The 17,217-nt window shown below is 39.4% G+C and overlaps 1 protein-coding gene across 1 annotated transcript in view; it reads left to right on the top strand.

The window, feature by feature from the left end:
* Positions 1-17,217, top strand: part of tpcn2 (two pore segment channel 2) — an 80,003-nt gene that overhangs the window by 40,856 nt on the left and 21,930 nt on the right. Inside the window, exons 10-17 of the mRNA XM_030410831.1 lie at positions 1,808-1,899; positions 3,028-3,109; positions 3,918-4,007; positions 4,103-4,222; positions 4,334-4,393; positions 10,047-10,175; positions 11,677-11,726; positions 12,399-12,498. Coding sequence (XP_030266691.1) covers positions 1,808-1,899; positions 3,028-3,109; positions 3,918-4,007; positions 4,103-4,222; positions 4,334-4,393; positions 10,047-10,175; positions 11,677-11,726; positions 12,399-12,498 — 723 coding nt within the window. The remainder of the gene's footprint in view (positions 1-1,807; positions 1,900-3,027; positions 3,110-3,917; positions 4,008-4,102; positions 4,223-4,333; positions 4,394-10,046; positions 10,176-11,676; positions 11,727-12,398; positions 12,499-17,217) is intronic.

The raw sequence follows: 17,217 nt of genomic DNA, 5'->3' as shown, positions 1-17,217 counted from the left end.
GTCCTCTCGACAATGGTCGGGCCGCTAGCTTAGCTCCTGCTAGCTAGCTTAGCTCCTGCTAGCTAGCTTAGCCGAACTTGCTTCGTGTCCAATAAAACACAAACACTTCGACTGCGATGGAGAGTCCAACTCACACACTCACAGCACGTCGTCCGACAACAGTTCACAGTCTGTTAGTGATAAAACACGACACTGACGACACACACAGTCCACTGTCGGCTGCTCGACGCCATTAACCCTCCGCTCCTTCTTCTCGTCACTGACGCTCCGGTCTACCCGGAAGTGTAAAAACTCTTACAGGTCATGAACTCTCACACGCAATAAGAATTACTTTTCAACTGCTTTTAAAACATTCAGAACCCATGAAATTATAGAAATGCTTTTTTTTTTTAAATATATTTTAATATCTTGGTTATCTCAAAATATTTCATGCAAATTTTAACTTCTTAACAACTGGCGTTTTATCTTTAACTTGTTCCCAGGAGAGAGAGAGAGAGAGAGAGAGAAAATAATAAATAACCTTTTTTTACATAACATTGGCCATTGCTAATGACATACACAGTAATTAATCTAGCATACTTTCATTAAATAAATCCATTCAAGCTAAAATATAAGGGTCTATAATTAGGCAATACTGAGCCTCATCTATTTATACCAGAGATTTTCTTAAAATGAAGTTAACACCTTTCAGAAAAAGATCACCTGGGGTAGAACTCCCCCTGCTACCCTGATTTGCATTTGTATAGCTCACAGCATTTTCATTTACATGTTAGAGCCTCCTCTAGAATCAGGGGGAGGGGGGTCATGGGGGGACAACTGCCAAGCAAGGCCCACGTCAATTTCCGACAATTCACGGCAGTTTTCAGTGTTGCCTGCAAATTGCCGCAAACCTGAAATTCCACGTCAATCTACAGTGCCGCATACTGATGAAAATCCCACTTTTCATGCAGTGCATACTTTGATTTCTTACGCTTTGATGCCTCTAAAAGGATGAGATCTGGACTAAATGACCTGGCATGGGTACAAGACACTGGTCCGCTCTCATAAACTTAGTGGTAAACAGGTGATCGAATTAGACTCGGATGCCTTCTCCCCTCTCCCCCCACCTCCCATTTGTTTTTGTTGAGCCTTGAACATGTCCCTGTTGCTGGTTCACCGCTGTTCCTTCCTTGGACCGCTTTTGATAGATACTGACTGCAGAATGGGAACACCCCACAAGATCTGCAGTTTTGAAGATGCTGTGACCCAGTCGTCTAGCCATCAAAATTTGGCACTTGTCAAACTTGCTCAAATCCTTACACTTGCCCATTTTTCCTGCTTCTCTCACATCAACTTTAAGGACAACTAACCCTAACCACCTATCAGTGGTAATGTTATGCCTGATCGGTATATGTTTTAAGACAAATGAGACATTCCGTCTTTTAAAGCGCCAGGTTAACCTATAGACTTTACATTGTGATGGTGTCACAGATTTTTAAATAGATTTCCGTGGCTCATGGAGAGCTTAGCATAAATATAAAACCTCTATCAAAAAATAGAGACATTCATAACTGACTTCGTTGGCAGTTTGAGGTGTCCTGTCAACAGTTCTACAGAAGTCCAGTAGCTATTGGCAAAATGCAACACAAGGCTGTGTGGTGCTGCTGTATCCAGGTCTAAAAGTTTGATTTGTGGTTTACTAGCAGATCCTGACCTCTCAAACAATGCAGCTGTGCAGATGCATAGCTCCATCATACATCAGCCTTTTTTTTCTTTACTGTTCAAAAAAGTCTACAGTCTGAATCTTTCTGTTCATGTCCTGGTCCAGATGTCGGTCCAAACGTCCATCATCAGGAGACGATTGGGGATCAGAGCTGCTTTCCAAGTCCTCACCTGCAAGGGAGCTCAACAGGCTGCTGAGTAAGATACCACACACACACACACACACACACACACACACAGATGTAGCAGTCCCATTGTGTAATATTTTCAAAATTCAGGATTACAGTGGATTCAGATCACCTGTGAAACTGACTCCTAGTTAATGAATGAAAGCAGCTTGTGGCATTCCCCTCCCAGCCAGTCATGGTGTGACAACACCCTTTTGTGAAGGGTAAAAAGAGGTGGGGAATGGCACCCAGGTGGCCCTTACCCTCATTCTGAATCTGTCCCTGACTCAATGCAAACTTCATCCAATTAGCTTGCCAGCCAGACACTCTGGTTTGTTAAGGCCCCTATTATGATTTCTTGGCTGCCCCATTTTGTTCTCTTGAGGGAAACGAGGGAAAAATTTGTGCAAGTGTTGCTTGCCTTGCAAATAGCCGGTTGCCTGCAGGTTTTCTTATGTTTTTTTTTTTTGTATGTTTTTTTTATCTCAACTGAACCCCTTGAAACCCAAGCCCCTATACACCTTCAGTTGTAACATGTTATTTCAATGGGAACTTGAGAGCTTGTAGAAGCACATTTCAGTTTGATCATTCCCCCTAGATGTACTTGTTTTTTGTTTATATTTTTATGTAGGTTAGGGATGGTTTGTAAGCATTCTACTGCCAGTACTGCCACACAGACACACACAAACACAAACATGATATATTAACTCAAAACATGCATGTGTCTTTATTACTAGGTGTAATTATTTGCATTTAATTGAAGGAACAATAAGGTCTAGAAGTCAAAGTGTTGATTAGCTTTATCAGCCCGTTATGAGAGGTTGTGATGAATATAAAGAGTTGAATTATTTTGTCAGAGCATTTTAAAATCCTCTTATAATGTTTCTAAAAATCCTTAATCCTTTCCTTCAGAGAGTGACTTATACCTTTTAGTGGAGTGACAACTGATATTTACCACTTTGATTATTTTCTTTTTTTTTGTTGCGTTTGTAGTTATTTTTAAAAGGATTGGATCACTTCGAGCTAATTTTCACACAGATTTCATTTTCAAACATTTTTAAAAAGAGGAGTGTTCAGTGTGCTGAAGGACAACACAAATAGTATGTCACTAATCTTAATAAGAGAAAGATGGAGAGAGTTGTATTATTTTCTCTGTTAGGGAGCATGTGCTTCTTGATTCGGTACTGAGGGTGATGTCCAGGGTCCAGATGAAGAGCTACTACAGAGCTGCCATCACTACGGTCAGTGCCAACCTCACGCACACACACATACACAGACACACACACACACATGGACACGCACACACACACGGACACGGACACGCACACACATATCTACTCAACCACTCAAAGTGCCTTAGTCACCGAATACAATGCAAATTATGCTTTCTTTTATTCTAGATTAACCTAAGAGGATTTGTTCTATACAGTGGTCAGACACTTGAATTAGATCCTTGGACATAACTGCTCAAACTGTTGTGAATACCTGTATTTTCAGTCTTTTTTATCTTTTATCTTTTTTATTACCTTTTTCACTATCTTATTATCCCTGATGCACATGCACATCGCAAATTGGCATGGTGTTTTCACGGCCCAGGTGTTAAGGGCTCTGCTCAGAACATCCCTGGTGCCCATCTACAGAGCAGTGGTGATATCGGTGAAGTGAGATGTCTGCACAGGGCCCAAAAATACTAAAAGACAACACCCACCCAGCCACAGTCTATTCACCCTGCTGCCCTCTGACAACAGATACAGAGGTATTTGCTGCCATACAACCAGACAACAGAGCAGCCTCATTTCTCAGGTAGTGAGACTCCTCAATCGAGCCACACCTGCTAATACTGCTCTGCGTCTCTTGTCTATGGAAATGGGCATATGAAAGTGTAGTTCATTAGATAATTCACCTGTGCAGTTCTTCACATTTATAGATAGAAGGTAACTCTGCAGATATTTTACATACTGTTTTTGAGTGGGTTAGTTCAGGAGTATATTTAAAAATGCATGTTTTGGTTCTCCACCTTGACTTTTCCTTATACCATCATGACTTCAGGAGGCACAGCAATATGCAGATGTGGGCTACATGGATCGAGAACAGTTCAGGAAGATATTTGATGAACTTGATAAAGATCGCATTAAGGAGGTAGAGCTCAGCCGACGGGCTCTTCTGCTTCAAAGATTCCATCATTGCATGTCACATTTATTTCAGATCTCTAACTGTGTGTGTGTTCTGCCTAGCACCCTCCCTTGCCTCAGTACAACTCTCCAGTTCTGCAGAGACTCCAGGTAGTCTTCAGTCACTACTATCTCACTATACTGGGTAATGCAGTGGCACTGGCGAATGTCATGTGCATATGTGTAAGTTGCACAAACACACGCATATGCATACATATATATATATATTTACTGTACACCTTACACAATACTGTTAATAACCAAATGGCAATCTTACCTTTTAATGTGTTTTAGACCATCCTTGTGTTGAACTCTGAAAAGTCCATAGCAGAGAGAGACAACTACATCATGGAGGTGAACACAGTCATAAAATGTTTGAATGTTCATAGCTTACAGGGGATGATTGTTAATCCTTTTGGTAAAGTGCCTGACCTCTCCTCTATCTAGGGTGACCAGATGTTAAAATGGGGAAAAAGACCACAAAAATATGCACATGGGAAAGATTATCCATTGTTACACATGGAACATCATGAAAGGCTGTATCTAAACCAAAATCATCTCTTCCTCTACCTAACCAAGTATTTTTGTTTCCTAAACCTCATCAAACCGTGTCAACAGCAAAAAAGGGGGAATAACGAAGTGAATAACAAATTAACTGTATGAACACATTCCACAGGGGATACAAACCCACCTCTCTCGGGTGAGAGTCCCATAATTAGAGCATTCAGCCATTGCAGTCATGCAATCATGCAATCAAAGTCAAATGACTTTGATTGCATGGTTTGATCCTACAAAAAAAAGACTTGTTTTCCTGTCTAGCTTTCCCTAGCTGGTAGCTGGCACCCTATAGCTAACAAAACCATCAGTAGGTCATTTGTGTCCAGGAGACAGGTCATGTAGAAATTGTGAACATCATGTGCTTCACAGTGTTGCCACAGTTACCTTGAAAAGGTAATCTGATTACTGATTACTCCTTTAAAAAGGAACTTAGTTACTTTACTGGTTACTTGTTTTTAAAAGTAACTAAGTTAGATTACATGTTATTTTATTAGTTACATTCAGCAGCTGCCGACAACACCCCCACCGCCTCAACATAAAAATGACAGCTGGTTTTGCCAATACTCACTTCATTGGAAGTGCATTTTTAATAGTAACGCCAAGCAGGGCATTGAAAGTAGTAGGGATCTTGTTTATTATGGCAAGTTACAAGTCCCTGCTGGAAAAACCAGCATAGACCAGCATAGCTGGTGACCAGCAAGACCAACATATGTTGTGTTCAGTGTTGGGGAGTAACGAATTACATGTAACGACGTTACGTAATTTAATTACAAAATGTATGTAATTGTAATCCGTTACATTACTGGGAGAAAATATGTAATTAAATTACAGTTGCTTTTGGAAATTTCAATGATTACAACTTAAGTTACATTTGAAAATTCACAGCAAAAGCTCGGATTTATGAAATAGTTTTTCGCCCCTCCTGGATTCATGTTTGTTTTTAGTTTTTTTCATATCAATATCCTCCTTCCAAAACTGACGCTTGTGATTGGCTCTCTCTGGTCATGTGCCATTCGACTCAACCGACAAACCGCACGGCGGCAGTCAGACTCAGCAGCAACAGTGTCGGCGGCGCACAAGATGTTCCTGTGCTGGAAACACAGAAAACACTTCATACAGACAGAAGCCAGGCTTCCCTGTATACAAAGGTGGCTCTCTGTTAACCCGGCTAGATCACCATGGTAACTTATGCTTAGCTCATAACCTGGTCCCGACCAGGTTCTGTTCAGAGTTTAATCATAAAATCGGCTCTAAAAGCGCCGCTGTTTCACTATTTAACTCATTTACAGCTGGCGTCACCTTTACTTTGAAAGTCCAGTAGAGCTGGATCAGAACATTTGTACGGAGGGAGAGATCGCGCTGATCCGCTGCTGTTTACTTTCTCTCTGAGCGTCTCTACAGATGTTCAGCTGAGGGGATACGCTGCTCAGCTGATGATCCGACTCGCGTCAGGAGGTCATTTATTAGACTATAGCCTATTTACTTTTATATACAGTCAGTCACCACTGAAAGAAGTTGTGCGCTCGCAGCAGGACAGATAATTTAACTTAATGTGGCCATGAATAAATTAATTGTTTCGCCTGTTATGTGTTGCCCAAACGCAGTAAATCTTGAGTAGGTCTTCTCTGTTTTCTCACATTTAAAAAGGTCTTTGTACAGAGACAACATGAGATTTGCTTGTAGCTACAGCACCTAAAAAACCCACTGTAACCTATTTTCATACACACACCAGCCTCGCTTTCAATAAAACACACACTGGCATTTTATAATTGCGATCAGTGAAATATATGAAAACAATATTTAACACAGTTTAAAACAACAGTTGTTGTTGCTCTAAAGCTTCATATTTAAAAGCAGCTCAATGTAGAGCTGTCAGAAATTAAAATCAGCCTCCTCTTGTCATATTTGCAGCAACACTGTTGCTTCAGGCTGTGATCAGGCTTTTTATATCGCTCATACTCTCTCCATTAAAACAACCTGCTCCTCTTGGCTGAAATCAGCCCGTTGTCGCTCCATTTAGTGAGGAAGTGAGCCTCCTTCAGTACAGGCCGAAGGTCAGACTCATAATATATGGTTCAACCTTTGAACTGAAAGGTTTATCACACTATAGGTCTTAAAATGTGAAAATTCTAAATTAAGAAAAGTAATCAAAATGTAATCAAATGTAATTAGTTACATTACTTTGAGAAAGTAATTGAAATAGTTACACTACTATTACATTTTCAACAGGGTAACTTGTAATTGTAACCAATTACATTTCCAAAGTAAAATTCCCAACACTGGTTGTGTTTGGTGCTATTATGCTGGTGACCAGCATGGGATGCTGGTAAACAGCATGGGATGTGTCTACAACTTATTTCATATTGCAGAGTATGAGGAGGAGTGAAGTTGGCTGTACAAGGCCAACACAGGACACAGAGTCGTTGAGGTTGTCACAGTACACCAGGTTAATTGAACACAAGCTTCAAACCTGCATGATTTTGGGGTCATTTGAGAGCACCCGAAATAAACTGTAAATACTGCACTAAATATACAAAAATGTAAATACAAAAATGTGTTTTTTGCTCCTGTTTCTCTCACAAGTTTAGGTAAACAATTGTATGATAATTTTCTTTTTTATGTATATAAAATAATTACTTCTTTCAGATTTTTTAGCCCACATTTGTTAAAATCCAATGAGATAAGCCATCCACCTGACAGGGGTGGCAAATCAAGATGCTGATTGAACAGAATTCAGGCACAGGTGTTGCCTGTCCAGCATGACCGGCTTCATCATGCTAGTCCACCAGCAAAACCAGCACCAAACCAGGACTAACCAACGTAGACCAGCATAGAAATAACGCAGTTTTTTTCCTGCATGTGTGTGAGTCAACCATGTTTAAATGCAGCATTTTCTCTACAACATGGGTCTCAACTGGTGGCCCGCGGGATGATATATTGTGGCCCCCACCTTGACATAAAAGTTTAATGTTAGTGTGGCCTGCGAGTTTTATGTGAATGGAACCTGAAAGTTCCATTCATGTTCAGGACAGTTCATGTTCAGAAGAACCATTCATGTTAAGAAGAACCCATTCAAGTTAAAGAACTGTTAATAATGACGTTTGAGAAGATTGGACTTTTTTTAACAAAGCTTTTTTTGCGGAATACACTGCCTCTGATTGGCTTACCCAGACTCTGCCTCCAGCAGCCCCAGGTAAATTTAGTTTGGGACCCTTGCTCTACAACATACCACCCGACCAACTTCTTCAACTCCAGTGTTGGGAATAACGACGTTACAATAAACAGCGTTACTTTTTTTCAGTAACAGGTAATCTAACTAATTACTATTTCCATTGTTACAAAGCTGTTACCGTTACCGACTATTAAATGTGGCGCGTTACTCACTGAAGCTGCTCATTGAAGCTGTTGTCATCCGAGTCGGCTCTCAGCCACCGGAGCTCCAAAGCTGTTTTAATTTATTTATTTTTTTAGCTTGGCGAGGGAGGAGGGAGAGGCGGGACAACCACATAAGTGATGGCGATTGGCTCTCTAAGGTAGAGTGAGAGTTTGTAAGCCAATCAGAGGCAGTGTTCAGTTTACACACAAACCACACACGCACACAGCAGCCTCGCACACACAAACTAGCAGAGGTGATCTGCAGCAGTGGCGAGTCCGGAGGGAAAGTTGGCGTTTTCAAAGTGGAAGTACAGACACTATTTTAATCTCTTTTGTCTACGTCCGTTGTAAGCAACTCTAATCTAATGAATCATCTCTCAACGGCACATGCTTCTACAAAACTAGTGGCCAAAAACTCAGTTGTTGACACTGTTGATGACAAGCAAGCCAGGTGTGGCTAACGTGAGCTCTGCTAGCAAAGAAGGACATGGAGCTGTCCAAGCAGCTACAGCTCTGCTCCAGCTTCACAAAAACTTGACACAGACTGAACTAGAGCTGTGCGATATAACGATATATATCATAGTGCAATATAAACATTTCTACCGTAGGATATAACCCTCTGTCGTTCATATCGTAATTTTAATGTGTAGGCTACTTGTTTAGCACTGTTGCGACACTAACGTTAACGTACACTATGGTTGTGATTTAATACGGCGTGTAAAGCACAACTCAACCTCGAAAATAACATTACTAGTAACATTACATCAGACGCGGATACAGAAGCAGAACCCCAAGAAGCCAGGCCGAAAAGGGGGAACCGGAATTCCATCGTTTGGCTTTGGTTTGGGTTTAAAAAGTCAGACACCGACCAGACAACGTGAATCTGCAAAACATACTGCCAACAAGTTGTACAAAGCGACTCCAACACATCAAATCTTTTCTACCACTTAAAGACATGACATGGAAAATAGTGCAGAGACAGCGAGAAGATGCAACAAAGCACTAACATTACCTCAAAACCACAAAGTGACCTGAAAGCTTGGAATACATTTTGTTTACAAATTGTTTTGACAGTCCTGCAAAAAGTCACGAATAAAAGGAGAAAGTGCCATTCATTTGCCTTTCATCCACATGGTTATCAAAAATAGTGCTATATATATATATATTTTTTTTTTTTTTACGAAAAAATACTATATCGATATATATAACGTTATCGGGATATAAAATTAGCTATATCAAGATATTAAATTTTCTCCATATCCCACAGCACTAGACTGAACTGAATGCAATGATAAGTAGGTATGTTGTTGAGAACATGCTCCTGTTATCAACAGCTGACTCAGACTCCTTCAGAGCGCTAACTGGCAAAAATATCCGGGAGAACAAGTGCCGGTCCACCATGTAGAAAGACATTTTCTAAATACATGGATGCCGAGTACGCTAAAATGGATGCTGAGCTCAAAAGGGGGAGTAATTAAAAGTAATGCAATAGTTACTTTTCCTGGTAACTAGTTACTTTTATAGTGGAGTAATTCCGTTACTAACTCAGTTACTTTTTGGAAGAAGTAACCAGTAACTGTAACTAATTACTTTTTTAAAGTAACGTGCCCAACACTGTTCAACTCTCCTCCACTTACTTGTTTTGCACCGAGGTCCATCTTTTGTTATTTGGGTGGTGGGGGACCTCCTGCAGAAGTGAAGACCGTGGCTTTGCTCACAGCTCTCTGCTTAACGCCACCTGGTGGGACTTGCTCTGTAAACTGAACTGTGCTGCGTGGTGTTACACAAGAGTTGTCCTCATGCTGAAAAACGTGACTTGTCGCATATGTGACATCACTCCACGAGACACAAGAAGAAAGCAAAAATATATATTCTTACAAAGGAAAATTACAAAAATAATAGTAACGCACAGTGACTTGAATAAGTAACTTTAATCTTATTTCTTGTTTGGAAATATTAACATGTTAGATTATTGGTTAGAATGGGGTCAGATTAGAGTTACGCATTACTAAGTAACTCTGGCATCATTGTTCACAAATCAACTGATTTCAGTCTTTCACTGTCCAACCCTCAGATCATCAACCTGTGCTTCATCCTCTATTACATGTTTGAAATGTGTGTGAAGATCTTTGCCTTTGGCTGGAGGGGGTACCTGTCCTACAGAAACAACATCTTCGACGGCTTTCTCACCATCCTGCTATTGGTAACACAGCCCTGACAACACTACCATTAGCTTCATGTTAATGAAAACTGAAAACAGCATACTGCAAAACCAACTTCAGTCAGGCACATAGACGGAGCAGCAAAAGCTGTCTTGATAGTTTCTTATGCTATTTGATTTTCTATAGTGTGCCCCATAGTATTTTGTCTGTGTTGATCTGGTGTCTCATGTAACATTTCAACTATTCCTTTAAAGAACATTTCTTAACCATGCCTTTTTCATATGGTCATATTAAAATCAGTATGCATGGTGAAAAGTAGTTTGTATCCGGAAATATTTCCACAATTAAACCAATCTACATCAATTGAATGATATATTCAGGTAAATATATTGTGAAAATATATACTATAACTGCTGTAAAGTTCTTTGATTCTGGATAATCCCCAGCAGTCTGTCAACACCAGAGTAAGCAATCTACTGACTCTTTATAAGTAGGTATAATTGGTATTTTTAGAACATCAATTAATCAAATGTCAATGTAAAAACAATGTAAAAAGAATTGCTGAATCTGTGGTTGGTTAATCTGTTCATAATTAACTTTTAACTTTTGTTATACCATGGTCTGGGGGAATACTCGATTCTGATTGGCTGCAGGGTGTCCATTAATCCCTGATATATGGACACCTACTAAGTAGTTCCAGTCAAATTGTCTGTTCACCGTTCTAAATTATGCGCTAGCTGCTGTATCAAATCTGAATATTTTATTTCCAACACCAAGTGCTGTCAGTCCTTCAGTGTCTATCCTCTGTCCACCACATGATGGCGACTGTAACACACAAACTGCAGAAAGTACACTTCTCCTCTAAACTTGCTGATACGCGAAAAATCTCACATCCTGTTCGCTGTTCAACTCTCTACTTCAGGCTGCGGCCACAGTAACGTTGCACATGGCTGATCATTTGTTCGTGAAAATCTTGAAATTGATTTAGGGACAATGACATGACTGGTTAGCTAGCTAGTCTTGTTGTTAAACATACTGTCAAATTATATTTACTGTTTGTCAACCGTACGCAATGTTATTGACTTTGAATCTTGCTAGCATAGAGTTAGCTTTCTAGCTCACCGCTGAGCAGACTAGAATATCTCACGTTGCCAAGTCGTATCTAATTTCAGTCCGAGTGAACAACATTTCCTTTGCATAAGAACCTTACGGAAGGGTAATGATTGTTCCAGGTATTAGTCAAACCCTCAGGCCTTAATTTCTTTTTTTTGGCAAGTGACCATGGTATAAGCGGGATAATGCCCTTCATCCCTTAATTCCTGATTATCGACACCTCGTTGGGCATTATCCCTTACTTAACAGCCATCAGTTTTATTGTTTTGGTCTGTATGTGGATGTTTGAAATACAAGTGTTTGCTAACACATTCACCACATCAATTTTAGAGGTGATCATAAATTGTGCTCTTGTGATCTGTTTATATATTTACTACTTTTAATATTAATCACTTGTCTCATGTGTGAAATGTGATCTTTCTCCATCAGGTTCTACAGATCACTATTTATGTCACCTACAGGCTCCCCTATTCTCACTGGTGGGTTTGTGTTTCTTACTTTAATTTCAAACTGAATATAATTTTCATGTCATCTTGTTTTAATATTAGAAATTCTGCAGCAATGGTTGACATTTGAGTCCAGAAAATATATATAAATTAACTTCAGTTCTACATTGCAGTTATTCTATTTAACAAGGTGTGATCAAGTAATCATGTACCAAATAGAAATAGAAAATCTTGAATAGAAAATCCAGAACTCAAATGCAAAGGTAAGTCAAACTGTGACAGGAATAAAAGGAAAATGTATTAGCATGGACCATAGCAGTAGAGTCACTGAAGCTAAATATAAAAAAATCGATGACCAACTGAACTCCAGACCCTGCAGACATAAAACGACCTAACCAACTCTGGGTGAGCATTACAAACAGAAATGATTACACATGTTTGGATCAACTATATTCCAGATGTATAATAATGCATTTAGGTAAGATATAAAGACATAATGTTAACTTCTGTTAGCTATTTAACCAAACCTACTGATGCTGATAAAGACTTTCTCTGAACTTGAGTCTCTCAGAATTGTTAAAATGTGTCTGAAAGATTAACTTTGTGTGTGTGTGTGTGTGTGTGTGTGTGTGTGTGTGTGTGTGTGTGTGTGTGTGTGTGCGTGCGCGTGTGTGTGTGTCTGTGTGTGTGTGTTCATCACAACAGGAACCCATCCTCTCATGGTGTAATGTCTCTGTGGGAGATGGTTCGCTTGGTCAACATGCTGATTGTCTTCCGCTTTCTGCGCATTATCCCAGATATTAAGGTACACACAGGCGGCTGGAGGATGCTACTCTGCTGATTTGCCTTCAACCCTCTACCAAAACACAGATAATAGACATAATATGTCAGATATAGATTTACAATGAGAATACACAGACATCACACACATACTGTTGAAATCACCACAACTTCCTCCTTGACGTTGATGTCTATCAATATTGAGTTTTATTATAACAGCAGCCTCTAGTAATGCAGAGGAAGCATTCAGTACGTTTACATGCACAGCTTAGTCGGATTACAGCCATAGTTCGACTATGCTACACGCTCGGACAACTGCAATTGTCCGCGTATACATGTCGGTGAGAAAAAAAGAATTATTGGCCGAAGCATGTCATACCCTGGTACGATAGGTGGCGTGTACTCATTTCAATTAGTGGTAATAGAGCCACCTCCGGCTGACCTCTTTATGTCACCAGCAACAACAAACTCTGCCTAGCTACATCTTTGTACATTTCGTATATGGTGTACATGATAATTACACAAACTAGATGCACAATGGCACTCTCGCTTGCGGTTATTTCGGAGGAAAGACGTTCTACTTCCAGCTCACAGCCCTGGGAAAAAAATGTCAAGCCTTCAAAATCCGAATCCAATCTGATAGAATGTATACATGCACGAGTAATGCGACTATCAGTCGATAATCTAGGAGTTTTAATCCGACTATGAGAAATCCGATCTGGTCCAATTTTAGTCAGACTAAGGTGTATACATGCATCTTAGAAATCCGATCATAGTCGGACCAACCCAATAATTCAGTTTTCTCGAGTGACATGTAAACGCACTGACTTGTAAGCACTGTTGTTGCTCTAGCTCCTGATTCTTAAAAGGGTGGTCCATGATCCACAGGGGGCCCTCAGGATTACTACAGGTGTGCTGCCAAATTATTTTTTGATAATATTTTGGACGTTTTTGTGTTTTCAAAAAATGCAAGAGTGTAATACACATGACCAGGAATCAAACACATTATTACCAAAGATACATTTGTAAAAACATTTAATTTAAACAACACTGATGATAGTCTACCCATGATTCCTCCTGCAAACATACCAGCAAACAAACTGAATGCTTAAAGGTCTATTTCTATGGAGTAAGATCGCTGTCAAAAAGACGTGTCCATGATCCTAACATTCGTATTCGTAATGTTAAACATTTGTGTGCAAATAAAATTGTTGTACACAAAATTCTACTGTCATATACACAAGTCTGAGAAATTGTTTGGTTTAGGGTTGTTTTTATGTGAGTATGAATCTAAAAGATGTGAGTGCAAAGTCTTGTGAGCACGACTCTAATTTCTACGACTAAGAAGTCCTCACTGTGAACATGAATTCAAGTTTTTGGGTACGAGTAGAAAAATGTTGACGTCACGTAGGTCACAGGCAGGTCACAGGAAAAGTAATCGAACTCCGATTACTCCAAACGCGCATGCGCCAAAGCCTTAGCTAACAGCAGTGGACCGGGTGAAGTGGAGATGCCAGCATAGGTGAAGCATCACAGGTAGAGTCAATAACGTGTATGTCCAGTATTTATTCATCAAATTGTACTATTAAAAATAATATGCAGTTCATGGATGTACAGACTACAGACCATAAAGTTAATTATGGACAGATTAACAAACCACAGATTCAGCAATTCTTTTTACATTGTTTTTACATTGACATTTGATTAATTGATGTTCTAAAAATACCAATTATACCTACTTATAAAGGGTCAGTAGATTGCTTACTCTGGTGTTGACAGACTGCTAGGGATTATCCAGAATCAAAGAACTTTACAGCAGTTATAGTATATATTTTCACAATATATTTACCTGAATATATCATTCAATTGATGTAGATTGGTTTAATTGTGGAAATATTTCTGGATACAAACTACTTTTCACCATGCATGCTGATTTTAATATGACCATATGAAAAAGGCATGGTTAAGAAATGTTCTTTAAAGGAATAGTTGAAATGTTACATGAGACACCAGATCAACACAGACAAAATACTATGGGGCACACTATAGAAAATCAATTAGCATAAGAAACTATCAAGACAGCTTTTGCTGCTCCGTCTATGTGCCTGACTGAAGTTGGTTTTGCAGTATGCTGTTTTCAGTTTTCATTAACATGAAGCTAATGGTAGTGTTGTCAGGGCTGTGTTACCAATAGCAGGATGGTGAGAAAGCCGTCGAAGATGTTGTTTCTGTAGGACAGGTACCCCCTCCAGCCAAAGGCAAAGATCTTCACACACATTTCAAACATGTAATAGAGGATGAAGCACAGGTTGATGATCTGAGGGTTGGACAGTGAAAGACTGAAATCAGTTGATTTGTGAACAATGATGCCAGAGTTACTTAGTAATGCGTAACTCTAATCTGACCCCATTCTAACCAGTAATCTAACACGTTGATATTTCCAAACAAGAAATAAGATTAAAGTTACTTATTCAAGTCACTGTGCGTTACTATTATTTTTGTAATTTTCCTTTGTAAGAATATATATTTTTGCTTTCTTCTTGTGTCTTGTGACATGATGTTGATCAAAATACGACTTTATCGATAAATTGTGTCAATTTCTGTAAAACTGACAGTTGCTAAAGACGCCGCTCTGATCAGAGGAGCACAGATGGAAAGAGGCTAAAAATGAACTATGTGGGACATTTGCCTTATGATTCATTTTTGCGTTAATTAAACAGCTTCAGAGTAATAGTGCTGATTAAATTAACGACTTGTAACTTGTTACACGGAGAATGGAGCCTCCGACCCGGTGTCCCAGCTCTCGTCTCTGCAGCACCGCGACACAAACGCGCCCCGTAACCCGTCATCTCTTGTCTATGACAGACACGACTACACAATTTACACATCATAATGTGCGTATGATAATCCATCGATCCACTGATTGATTTCCCGCTGGCTTCCTTGTAGACAAATGCACATGACCGAGAGGAGGGTTAGCAAAGAGGAACAGAAACCGGACTTGTATGATAGACAGATTTATGTCAATTTAGCTTGCAAGCTAAAGCAGTAAGTCTGTAAGTCCATGAACTGTATATTATTTGAAATGGTACCATTTTATGAAATAAATACTGGATAAGTACGTTATTGACTTTACCTGTGATGCTTCACCTGAGCTGGCAGCTCCACCCACAGTGCCGGCCATGAGTAATTTGGTGCCCTAGGCAAGATCTTAGCCGTCAATTTCACAATCGATGTTCATACACTCACACAGAAACTGCATGTATGTATTCAAGATTTTATTTATTTTAAGTCAAAAATATCACACCAAATAAAAACCGACAAAAGAAACAAGTGATAAGAATACAATATAAATAAGGCATTGCACAAACATATTATTTCTCAGCCTCAGAGTGCCATCTCTCACTTATCTATTGTCAGCCGCTTTGCAAAACGACCTCCAACTCCTCCATGTTGCCATGTGGGTATTGTGCTCCTGGCTATCCTCATGAACCTTCAACAAGTGGCTTGCATTGTTCCAGTCCTTCCGTCCTTCCTTATTAAGTCTGTATTCTTTTGGAGAAAACATTTAGCAGCAGAAGCAGTGCAAGCTATCATTTCTGTTTGAGTACATCAGCCAGCTTCTTTTCATTTTTTCAGCATTGACTAAGACTCTGTTACAAAGTCATGTTGACACTCTCCCATCTTTGTTTTTGGAAAATGTGTAACTGCTTTTTATTTGAACTGGTCCTCTGTGAACTAGGCAGAAGAGCTGTCCAGTCAGCCTTTAGTCCTGATGCTGTGTCACTGGGCTGTGCTGAGGTAGAGGGACAGGAGCACCTAATGTGTGTCACTGGGCTGGTGAAATATTTTAAAACTGCATCTGAAAAGAGAAGAGAAGTAGATGTGACCACTGCATGTTACACTGTAAAAAAAAAAAAAAACAGATGCTTTATGGGTGCTATACATAAGACTAATAATGAACATGTGATGAGATTCATTCAGTTTGTCATTGCAATACAATTAAGTCTAATCAGAGTACTAGTGCAGTGTATATCTATATCTATATATATCTATATCTACATCTATATCTATCTATCTAAATATATATATGTATATATATATATATCAGTGGCAGCTGGTGACTGAAAAAATTGAGGAGGACAGGAGGAAAACCAGTCCACGGTGTCATGTTATTTTATACAAGACAACTACTTATCCCTACTTTCTTATATTTAATGAAAACTAAGCAATAAAACAATGACTTAAAAGAATTCTTAAAAAAACATTGTATTAAATGGCTAATATACAAGACAAAAAAAATACCACTGTATACCCCTTCCGGAATTTGATCCCCAGTCACCTGCTCTACTCACTGTGCTACCACAGCAATCAATGTACATACTTCAGGACAGCACAGGACATCACACACATCACTCATCACAATCGCCCGGTCGTGCCGCTAACGTTATTTCCTCCAGCAGGACGAACGAAACGAAAACTATGAATTATTTTTCTGACTGCTTCGCTCTGATTTCTCCCAACAGTTTTTTTTCTATCAGAAATTTGCTTATATTTCCTTTGAAACCGATTCCAATGTCGCTGAAAACTCCATATTTCTTGTCCGAGCATGGCGGGCAGTGAAAGCTGTAAAATACCATATTGACCCGAACATAGGACGACCCTGATAATAAGACGACCCCTCTTTTCAAGACTAATCTTCAGAAAAAGACTCTGATATCCAAAATGTGTTTCTCAGTAACAA

The sequence above is a fragment of the Sparus aurata genome, unplaced genomic scaffold (assembly GCF_900880675.1).
Source record: "Sparus aurata unplaced genomic scaffold, fSpaAur1.1, whole genome shotgun sequence".
NCBI lineage: Eukaryota > Metazoa > Chordata > Actinopteri > Spariformes > Sparidae > Sparus > Sparus aurata.
This window is presented reverse-complemented; position numbering and strand designations above follow the sequence as displayed.